At 38.2% G+C, this 11,955-nt stretch overlaps 1 protein-coding gene across 1 annotated transcript; it reads right to left on the bottom strand.

The window, feature by feature from the left end:
* Positions 1-618: 618 nt before the first annotated feature.
* PUS7L (pseudouridine synthase 7 like) lies at positions 619-11,820 on the bottom strand. The gene is made up of 8 exons (XM_041399062.1): positions 10,860-11,820; positions 10,025-10,184; positions 8,885-9,080; positions 7,119-7,217; positions 5,563-5,644; positions 3,949-4,226; positions 2,279-2,332; positions 619-1,708 (listed from the first exon to the last, which is right to left on the bottom strand). Exons 1-8 carry the CDS (start codon positions 11,818-11,820, stop codon positions 1,385-1,387), a joined length of 2,154 nt encoding a protein of 717 aa, XP_041254996.1. The 3' UTR covers positions 619-1,384.
* Positions 11,821-11,955: the final 135 nt, after the last annotated feature.

Raw genomic sequence — 11,955 nt, 5'->3', positions numbered from 1 at the left:
CCTATTCCAGAAGGCTGTTGCTCATCCTTGCTGCCAAGAAACAGATCTGGACAGGGCCCCTGCTCAGCTGCTCACCATGCCCCTGCAGAGCTGGGCAGCAGCACTGGTGCTTCCTTCCCACGGGTAGCACTTCACATTTGTCCTTGCTGAGTGGCACACACTTCCCATTGGCCTCTTCCTTCCACATATCTAGGCTGCCCTGAACAGCAGCCTGACCCTCCAGAATATCCATTTGTTCCCTTCATTTGGTGTCATCCGCAGATTCAATGAAGGTGAATTCCATCCACTCCTGCAGGCCACTGACAAAGACATGAAGCAGGATGGGTCCAGAAGACACCCCAGTGACACTCACTCCAGGGAGGGTGACACCCTTTAACTACTACTCTCTGCACCTCATCATCCAACCACATTTTCACTCATCTGGTTGTCCACCTATCCAAACCACAATATCCTAACTTGGTTTCACAAATATTATGGTACAGTGGCAAACAGACAAGGTAAATGATGCTTTTTTGTTCTACCCTTTTTCAAAAATCCACTCATTTTATCACAGTTAACTGCCTTTTTTTACTTTATCAAAAAAGAAAATAGAGAAGCTTTTTTTCCAAAGTCAGTTAGTATTTTTTTTGGTACTACCACAAGACTTGACAGTAACAGGAATAGAGCCTGCATCTTGTAAACAATGTTACATGGTTTTGGTTTTATTATAAATGTTTTTCCAGTGATGTCAAGTACTCACCTGATCTTGAAGAGCTTACTGAAATAGGCACTCCCAACTATGCACTACTGAATCCTGATATTGTCAGCATTAACTTAATTTGGGGCATTCATCAAATGTCCGATAAAGCAACTGACAACTTGTCACTATTGACTCAGGACTTTAACCTTTTAACACTAAATACCTGAACACAATGAAACACAATAAATTTAGGAAACCTCAGTACAACTTTTCAGTTAGAAACCTTTAGGCTGTAAATTTGTAACATTATTGCTTGAATAGCATTTAATATAAAACATATAAAAATACTATGAATTACAAGACACATTTGTTTGCTGCAAATACTTTTCCAGGACTCAACTTTGCAAGCCAGATGTCCATGCAAACAGGAAATTCATGCTGGTTGCCCATGATTTCTTTAAGTTCTGTTAGACCATCCTGGTGCAACAGTTTTACTCCAATGCATTCAATGCATTTAGAGTTTGGAATTATTTTGAAACACTCCAAAGGATTTTGGTAATTTTTTTTTCCTTATCTGCATGAATCTCAATCTACAATTTTTTCCTGTTTGTGACTTGAACCTGTTATTCTCCCTTATGTTCTTGCCATTACCTGTAACATACCAACATTGTACAACTTTCCTGCAATCTTTCGTTAAGAGGAATATTAAAAATCACATTTCATTATTTCTCTCAGACAGACTGTTGCGTAACATGAAGGATCAAGGTCAAATGATATATGAAGAGAGACTTTTAAATCATTCAGATGGTTGTCCTCAATTTTGATCTCTTTTTCACTACTTTCCAAAAAATATGAGAGATTCTGAACATTCTTCAAAATGAGTCTGTAGCATCCAGGTATATTTAGCTGTAACGGAGACACTCTGAATTTGCACAGCTCCAGGTCATCCTTAGAAAGTCTTTCATGGTACCATTGTCCAACTTTATTACTGGGATACTTGATGCTGTGTCCCACCATCGGAAGAACCACCTTCAAAGAAAAAAAACAAACATATTTGAGGTAGTGCTCAGCCATTCCCCTTTAAATAAATGTAATCATTTAAAGTGTGTTTGAAACCTTGTGTTTTGGGGCCTGAAATAGTAAACCAGCAGATTCTCTTGTGAAATGAAACTGTGCATTGGCAGGTATATTGAATATCATTAAAGCAGAAAAAAATAATCAATGTATCAGGATTCCTAAAACAAAGCAGTCTGCAGCAGTAAAGACATTCAGTTGCCATGCAAGACTTCACAACTACATTCTGAAAGCTTCAAAAATTAGAATGTCAACTCCTTTTGAAAGTTTTTCCCAGTAGACTGAAATCTTTCCCAAAGTATTCAGCTTCAGGATAAATACTGCCATACTGCAAATGGCACTGTACTCATTTCCACTGCCAAGTAAATTTGCTATGAGAGTGGAAATTAGTTCACATGTGTTTTCTTCAATGAGCATTCTGGCAGGGACAAAGACAGCACCAGTTAAGCTAATCATATTATTTAAAACAAAACATTTTAATCAAATAAAAAGATCAACAATTCAGAATTTTTCATATAGACTTACTTGGTATATAGAATATTTGCTAGCTGATTCTTCTGAAGCAGTGACTACATGAACCTGACAAGACATTTAAGAAGAAAAAAACAATAACCTTTTAAAAAGTAAAAACATATGCTTTATTTTAAGAATTATGCACTGTACTCACAAACTTGCACAAAATATTAAGGTTATTTGACTACTGTAGGGGCAATAAGATACGCTTAATTTATATTAATCAGTTTACTAATAGATGGAGTTGCAGTAAACATTTACTGATGCTAGCTACCACTATTATTCTTTGAGTCTGAAGTTAACAAAGTCAACGCCATCTTGTGCTACATCAACAAATGTAAAAATACAAAAAATGCTTTATATGAAGAAGGAATATAGCTACATAAAACTCAGTAACTCAATACTGAATTTAATACATCTGCTTTTAATTTTGTTTTATCTAATTGTTTCATTAACATTCACGGTCAAAAATACTGGCAAAGAAAAATCTCAACTGAAACACAAGCTACTCCATAGGGACTGGAGGTAATGTTTCAAATGCTCTTGCCTTCAAATTTGTAAGAGGTTCACCCAAAAGAAATTAATTACATTCTGCCTCTGCACACATCTGTTTGTTCTCCAGTAAAACACTGCACAGTTTATGATTGATCTGATCAGGAGAAAGATAGAATCATAGCATAATCTAGGTTGGAAAAGATTGAGTCCAGCAGCAAACCTAAAATTGCCAAGTCCACCACTAAACCCTCATCACAGACCTCCAGGGATGATGTCTTAACCCATTCTCTGTGCAGCCTGTTCCAGTGCTTGACAACCCTTTTGGTGAAGAACATTTTCTAATACACAATCTAAATTTTTCTGGCATAACTTGAGGCTATTTCCTCTTGTCCTACCACTTGCTACTTGGCAACTATCTTCACAATAAGGTATGCTAACCCTAAAAGAAAAGAGCACTTCAGAATGGACTCGAGTATGTCAAAACCTGGGACCAGACACTCCACTGCCAGATTCTACTCACTGACTCACCTATGGCTCCATGCACAGCTCCCAGGCTGAGCTATGGGCAAGCAGAAGCACTCCCTTGCCTTTTAGTACTTTACCAAGAAGACCACTGCATTTTTTCAACAGCTGCTGCCAGTTTAGACCCAACACCAGCGAAATTTTGCTAAACATGTTTTGCCTCTGTAATAACTGCAACGAGATTATCAGTTCAGCCTGAGGCTACCTTCCAGCCTAGACTCACACTCAGCATTGTATTTAGGAAAGGCCTGACATGGAGAGCAAGACTCAGATCAGCACTGACTGCTAATATAGAAACACCCAGAGTCTACTCTGAAGGCTTTCCCCAGTCAGATCCTAAGATCATTATGTACCATGGAGACTAAATTTTCATATGCATCATTTCTGACCTTCTGCTCCTTCCTCTCATTTGAATAAAATGAATAACCAAAATAGATTAAAGTTACTAATTATACGTCTAGCTCGTACGTCTATTTATGGTGAAACAAAAAAAAAAATCCTACATTATGCTTTTTTAACTTTGTTACAAATATTAAATATTTTAATGAATGAACCAAAATAAAGGCATTAGAGTATGTCTGCTTATGTATTCAAGTGCATTAAGGTGTTTGGGGGTTTTGGTTGTTGTTTTCTTTTTACAAGAACTACTTTACAAGAAGACTCACCTTGTCATTCAGGGAAATGCTCTCATCATTTTCTTCCAAGAAGACAAGATCACCCTCGACCACTTTTGAGCCATAAGTCTTCAGCCTATATGATGCTGCTTCATTCCAAATTTTACTGCAATAAGCATGGACATAGAATATGCGCAAGGAGTGAGGAATGTTGAGCCATCCTTTGGTACAACCTTCATGATTTACACCATAGCGATTTAAAGCCCGTAGCAACATCTTCTCTCTTACTTTAAATTCTGGCAGCATTACAAGTGTGCCCTTTGCATCTTCTGATATAAACAAAAATAACCATGTCAGTAATCCCTGATTATTCAAGTACTACCTGACATTTAAAAAGATAAAATAATCAAATAGAGAAAAAATGTGTCAGTCTACTGTCTCCATGCTTTGATTATTTCCTTTCCTTCAATGTGCTGTGTTAGACAAATTTCATCTTGTATGCCTATCAACGCAGACCCATGAATTTTATTCTGTTTCATGCAGTATACATTAAAGTGGCTGTCATTCAGCCTAGTTTGAACAATTTTTTTTTTATCACTCCAAAGGGATTTTTTGAACCAGGTAACTGAAAGTAAACACCAAGCTATACAAGAGTATTAAATCTCTACTTCTCACCATTTCAGAAGATGTATTTCACAGCAGTTAAAAACCATGTCTTTATTTTAAAGGCAAAAATTACATTTGCCTTAAGGAAGTCTGACTCCTAACCAAGATGAAAATGGATTTAATAAGATTTTTACTACATTATATAAATGCTATATATTTAAAATTTTATGAGGTTTTTTCCATATTACAATTGATTATCTGATGAAGCCTTTTGCACAGACTTCTATGTCTGCTTTCAGGAAAAGGCAAGCAGCTGCTTTCAGGGTCCACATCGATTGGAAGTTCCATGCATCATACAGCCATGTACAGAACAGAATCATTTATCTTACACTTTTTTGTGAAACCAAACATACCTTTGTCTTTTGAAGTGATATATCATAGCTGGTATGTCAATCTAGAGTGATAAGCAGGCTAATACGTGTGGAATATTTGAAAAGAAAGATATATTTGAAGTTGAGAGCAACTCCAAATTGGTGAGAAAGTTTGGCTGAATGATAAAACTGATAAATATTGCAAACAGAGAGCTCTACTCAGCACACTCCTGCCTTTGACCTATTTTGTTGATTTTAGTTCAAGAAAGAAAGAAAGTAGATGTGTTAAGTGCTGAGTATGAGTTGGGTGCCACATTCCTGTATACTTCCCTCACTAGGGAAAAGTTCATTATCCAAAAGCAGACAGAAGGAAGGAGGCCACAACTCCCCTGATCATTCTTAGTCTCTTCCAGCATTATGATATACAGCGTTTGCTTCCATATTTTCTTGCACCTGAAGTACATTAATTTTCCACTATTTTGCACATTTAGGGCCTCATCCTCATATAATTTTTATATGTGCAACTCTACTGAGTTGCACATATAAAAATTGTAATGAAGTTCATTACAATGAAGTGTAAGTAGCATAAAGCAGTAAGAAAATAAAAAGCATTTCCCTGTGCAGCAACACTTTACTACCTCACAATATCAACTCTGCATAAATACATAGACAATTTAAGTGGACATACCAGTTTGAAGAAAGTATCTTTTTGCATTGTTTACAGGATCATCAGTATCTTCAGGTGTGAAAAATAATTTCACAGCTTTCACCTTAAAAGTACAATTGTTTTCAGTTAAATATGAGTATTTGTCAGCTAAACAAGTAATTATGCATCTAATTCTGTCTCAACAAATTCTGGAAGCCCTCAAAATTAAATCAGTTATTTAGTGTCAAAGCAAAATTTTCCCTTTCACAGGAGATCCCATGAGCCACAGAACAATGTGTTGTGCCCCTTCTCAGATTAAAAAGAGGTTTTAGTCACCCAGAAAATGTAAAACAGTTTTCAAAGCTCTGTGAGAAAACAGGTCACTTTCTTGGTCATCCAGTTCAAACTTCTTCACGTGAAATCATCATCATTCTATCCTGAACAGAATGTTCTTTCCATCCTGCATGCTTCATGCAAAATTTAGACTGAACATTTTCCACAGTCTCATACAGAGGGAAAACCTTTTTTAAATTTTGTTTTTCAATACTGATCTGTATTAGGTTAGATGACACTATGACAAGGAAAACACTACCGTAATCTCTGCTACTTGCAATGTTATAGGAGCTGCTCAATTTGCTAGCATTTCTACCAACCTGTGACACTGGCTCCTGTCCCCCTCTGTATTGGACTGTGCAAGCACATACTGGCACATTTTTAATATAAACAGTAATTCCTACCTATTTGAAATTAAAGTAACTAAGTTAAGACTAAGGATTTAAATCATAATTCCTCAGGGACTGGCACCTAGACTCACTGCTATGTGATGTCAGATACATCAACAGCAACTTTCATGGGCTGCCCTCAAATCTTGATTTTTGTATTTGAAAGATAAATTTCCCTGATTTTTCTCAGAAGAAAAACAAGATTAGAAGAAAAGGATACTCAAGTATCCTTTTGACTTTGTAGTATCTAATGAGTCTTCTACCTGTGCCAAACACTATACCACACACACCGAAAAGTACATTACTCCTATTATTATATTACTTAATGAGCTCAGAACGGAGTGTTTGGGAAAGTAGTCAAGCAATAAAGGAAAGCAGAAATTTCTTCTATACAGCAGATAAACTACCACAGTATTGAAAAAGCAAATCCTTTCTTATGAACTTATGTGACATTTTAAAGAAGTAAACAGACCCCCAGCAGGATAAAGAAGCTACAGTTCGGAGGTGATCAGGACCATGAATAAACACTGCATGAAGACTGCTGCTTTTCAGTGTTCAAACCCTGTATGGAATGCAACCACTTTCCTGCCAAGTGGCATGATGACAATCCCAATCACATTCCAATCACAGACAGAACTATCGCTCCAGAACTATTTAAACCTTCACTTGCTGTTTAAAAAAGGTTTTAGTTTCAGTATGGATATCTTCATGCTTATGTTGTTATTGAAACTGATCTAGCAATTGCTTCCAGCACACAGATGGATTTATCTCACAAATGAAATTGTTCACTGAGAAGGTCAACTCCAGCGCTAGATATTGCAAAAGTAATAGGAAATTCTCTTGACAGTAAGTATTCAGATTACAAAATGGAATTACCATTTTTTCCTTCAGTAAAGCCAATCCTATTTGATCTGTCTGAACAATTTGCCCTTGTCCAAATCGCTGAGGTCCATAGTAATTCACAAAACCTTTTGTCTAGAATGAGAAAGAATAAATATGTTACATGCAGGAAAGTACAGGGTATGATCAATAACACCAGGAAGACAACACACATACATCTATATCTATATCCAAAATGTATAAAACCAGAATCAAAAGTTACATGAAAAGCAAAACTCATAATTTATTATGGCATTTTGGCACTAAAAAGATACCTAAAAAGATATCAAGTTCTACCATTGTCTTCACATTATTAAAAAGATCCCAGGTAAATGAAACAGAATTATTCCTATATAGTTAATTATTATAATTACAACTATAGGTCAAGTCAAAGTAATTAAGCTTTTGCAAATGTAGCACAGCTAATGAACAGTAATCAGTGGACATTTTTTCTTAAAAACACAAATCTTTTTAACATGAGATAATTCCTGTTATTACTGCAATATAATGGTCAAAATTGAACACTTGTGCTGATTGGGATTTTAAATCTCCTGATGAATTCTAGGTCACACCTGAGAAGTACACGTGTGACAGTCATATGTCACAAGGAAAACAGTCATGTGACCCAAGGAAAACACCCTTTTCTAGAAAATATTAAGTATACATGGAGTACACAAACACAAAACACATTTGTTTTGCAAACGGTTATTAGGTTCAAATTTTATAATCTTGCTTTGGACACCTATAGGTCCCATACACAATTCTGCTTTCACAGAAGATGAAAAATGCGTATTTTAGATTAACATGTATACTGTTTTGTCATTTATCTTCTGACCAGTAAGGTAAATCTAATAAAGCAAGACACACAATTATAGGAATTTGGGTTCATTTTCCAAACAGCAAAATAAAACAAGTCAGATGGAGCAAAGAAAGCATTATAGTACCAGCTGAATGCTTTTCTCAATAATAAAATTAATTTCCAAAATACAGGTAATGTACTTTACTTTTGCATACTGGGTAGTTTTCATTCAAGACTTTATTCCTGGATTCATCTTCTTAAAGCAGTTTATATTCTAGTTATAACTTCAAAAGATAGGGCAAGAAAATCAAGTATTTACAGTTTTTCCCTTCCATTATTTGCTTTTTATTTTTCTTGGTGATTTAAGAATGTCTGATGATTGGAGTTTCCTTCAGGGACTAAGGAAAGCAGAATCAAAACCCACTGCAATTCAGGGGAGTCTTCTTTCTCAGAAATGGACATTCCACATATGTTCATACCACTGAAGTTTTTCAGCCAAGCCAACCATGCATGTTCCTCACATGACCAAAAAAGGCAACCAGCAGCGATGTGCAGTGAGCCTGTGTGTGTATACACAGGTATCCCACACACACTAGATGGATGTGTCAGTACATTGTTTCCCCCTTCATCTGCCACGGGAGACCCATCACTTCGGCTCGCCCCAGCTCTGTGCAGCAATGGCTCTTATATCCATACTCATTTGTTACTGAATTCCCCTTTTGCTGCACCACCCTGGGGTTTCCAGTCTGAAACATAGAATCGATCCACTTGTAATCCCTTCCTGGAAGGCAATTTTACTCCTGACTCCCTAAGTAATGCAGGAACGATACAAAAGTGCAAAAAGCGCCAAACTTGGGAAATAGTGCCATTATGGTGTTATTACAAGCATTTTCCTTAAAAGTACTTTTATAACAGCAAACAATTAAAACTCTGTTCATTATCAGCAACCATGAGTCTTGCTTACCTTAACACTTTCAACTGCTTCAGCTATTCTCTCCTTCAAATCTGCAGAAGAGTCATGACTGTGGTGCTGGAGATCTCTCACAGCTATGTCAAAGTGATTGCCCTTCAGCTGACCAAGTCTGAGGTGCTGGTATGCTGGACGGATGTTGTATATTTTCATACCCTTCTTTTCCATTTTGTTTCCAATTTCCTTCAACCTGAATGAATAATTGGGAGAATTTATGAGCCCTCCTCTACTAAAGCTATACTACTTCTAATGGATGTCTTTTTCATCTTTGCACCGACACAAAAAACACTTATAAAAATAAAATGGGATGCAAAACAATTATTATGAGAAAACCAAATCAAATGAAGAGATAGAAGTCTTAAAATTTAGTTATAATCCAGAAATACGTTTTAAATGATTGGCATTTTTATGATATTGACAGATGCTGGAATTAAGCAATTCATGAAACTTTCTCAGAGTAACTGCACTGAATTTTTAATTTTTTTAATTGATAAACAAGTTATTTTTTTACTCTTTACTCCTCAAAACCTGTTTTTCATTAAAGAAAAAGGAAAACAAAAGGTAATGTGCTCTAGCAGACTCCAAAACACAACTCTGTCAGACTTAACAAAAACAAATTCAGTGCACTGATTCTCTGGGTGTGCTCACACATGCTTGTAATTGGAAACACAGCTGGCAGTTCAAATATTTACCCTTTAAAATATCCACTCAATCTCTTTGTTCTTATAAGAACTTCTTTATAAATAAGTGTCATTCAAGTCAAAGGAAAATTTCAGCATAAGAGCTCGAATCCTAAGCAATATTTTAATAACTTCATAAACTGTTCATTTATAAAAAAATATTTTTTTCTCTTGCTGTGTGGATGCACTTACCTATCTTTCTTCATCATTGAAACACTAACACGAAGTTTTGCTAATTATCTCTTGGACAACTGGCCTTACAGTCCAGTTAGCAGTAGAGTTTTACCATTGGCTTGAGTGCCAAGCTGCATATTGCCTAAAGCCATTTCCACTGTGCTCTATACAGGCAAGGGGAAGACACATCGCTAAGAATATTTCAAGAGATCATACCATGTTGATACTTATTAACACCAAAAACTACGTGCTAAACTGCTTGCACCCAGATTTTAAGTACCTCTCAGGAGTCACCTTCTTCACCACCATAGGCTGCAAAGTGATAGCCTTCTTATCTTTGATGCCAGTGTAACTGAAGTCTGAAGGAAGAACATCAAGTTCAGCTGCCAACAAGCCGATGGCTTCCAGTGTTTCTAGGTTTTCTTTCTGAAGGGTGAAAGCTGGAACAATCATCTCAGAATTATTAGAAACTTGCCTTTATGTTTCAGTGTTCTGCCATGAGAGATGTGCAGGTTCTTCCCCTCAGACTGTAACAGCACAGAGACTGTAAAGAAACTGCCCTCCTACCCCACAAAACTAAATCATATGGGACTTTTACAGCACAGAAGGAAAAAAATATATACACAAAACTCAGACCAACCAAAAACCCTGATGCCTTTAAAAAGACTACCTCATAAAATGCAACACAATTCAACAGACATGCATGGACATATTGCAGGAAACATTCTCTGTGTCAGAGAATGCTTCGAAGAGTGAGATCGTAAGTAAAATTTGAACCTTACTAACTTGTTCAGTATCTAGATGCACCTCCTAAAATCCCACAATTACTTTCAAGGGAAAGCTATCACCTTGGGAATGCCACAGTTAGTTAGTGGCTACAATTAAAAGAACTGTAACCATTATCAGAGAGCAGTTTATACCAAATCGCTGCAGTAACTTGATTCCTCCATTTCATTCTCCAGGGATGTAACAACACTGCATTGATAATTATTCATTTCAACATAAAACAGTGACTTGACAGGCCTATGTGTCATATAAAAATGATCCTGAGTACCAGTCTTATCTACAGAACACCATAATACCTGCCACCTTCACTAAAAATTTACAGTATTTACCTGTATAAACATCTTGTTTCTCCTGAAAACCACCAGCACATCTTTTTCTGGACCCACTTTTTTCTCGAAACCGTACCGTTATTGATGTATTTGGCTGATCATTGACATCTGTCACGGTAAAAGATTTTGTTTCTAAAAGCTTTCCAAATTTTCTATTGATAAAGTGGTGAACTGTTTTTCTGTGCTCTTTGTTTCCATCAGGCTCAAAGGAAAACGTAGAATTTTCTAGCTTTGCGTCTAAAAATTTAAAGAAATTACTCGTTTCCTTTTCAGTCACTAATTGACAAAGTTCTCTATAATCAGGATTCCCTTTTACAATCATTTCATTGTCTTTGGTAAGAGTGACTAGAAAGGGGAATTTCTGCCTAACAGCACTGTGTAAATCTGCTCGAATTTTCTTGTCCAGCCTCGGTCCTAGCGAGAATTCCCTAGCACCAGCATCCGCGCCGTTTTCCGAGCCCCACGCATCCTTCACATCGCAGGCAAATTTGCTGAGCAGCTCGCTCGCCGTTTTGCCGAGTAAGGACTCCAGCACAGGGGCTTCCCCGAGGCCGGACTGCAGCCCGGGCTCTCCCTCACGCTCACTTCTGCCCGGGGATGCAGCACAGCCGCCTCCCGCCCGGCCTGGGCCGCGCCCCGGGGGCCCGGGCGCAGCATCCCGGGGGCACCGGGGGGCACCCGGGCCGGGGGGCTCCGTCCTCCGCCTCTTGGGCTCCCGCGGACACGGGCCGCTCTGGGCCGGCGGCGCTCCGCTGGTCGTCTGGAGCAATTCAGCTCGGGAGTCCCCGAGGAAGAGTTCGGGCGCCTCGAGCTCTGTCACTACGAAGTCGCTCGGCGAGTTTTTGATAGTGCCGCGGAAGCCGGTGTGCTCGCTCAGGTAACTGAAGGAGGGCAGCATGGCTGCGGCCTGCCCTGCTCCCGCTGGGCCGCAGAGGAAAAAGGGAGAGGGGCGGAATAGCATCAACTGCTACGAAGGGCAGGAAGGCAGGCAGGCAGGGATGGCTGGACGGACGGACAGATGTATGGATGCAGGGTCGCACGCAGGGAGCGAGGCACGGACAAGGGTACAGGCAGGCAGGCAGGCAGGCAGGCAGGC

The sequence above is a fragment of the Onychostruthus taczanowskii genome, unplaced genomic scaffold (assembly GCF_017590055.1).
Source record: "Onychostruthus taczanowskii isolate IOZ18803 unplaced genomic scaffold, ASM1759005v1 scaffold153, whole genome shotgun sequence".
Taxonomy (NCBI): Eukaryota; Metazoa; Chordata; class Aves; order Passeriformes; family Passeridae; genus Onychostruthus; species Onychostruthus taczanowskii.
The sequence above is the reverse complement of the archived record's forward strand: the minus strand, read 5'-3'. Positions and strand labels throughout refer to the sequence as shown.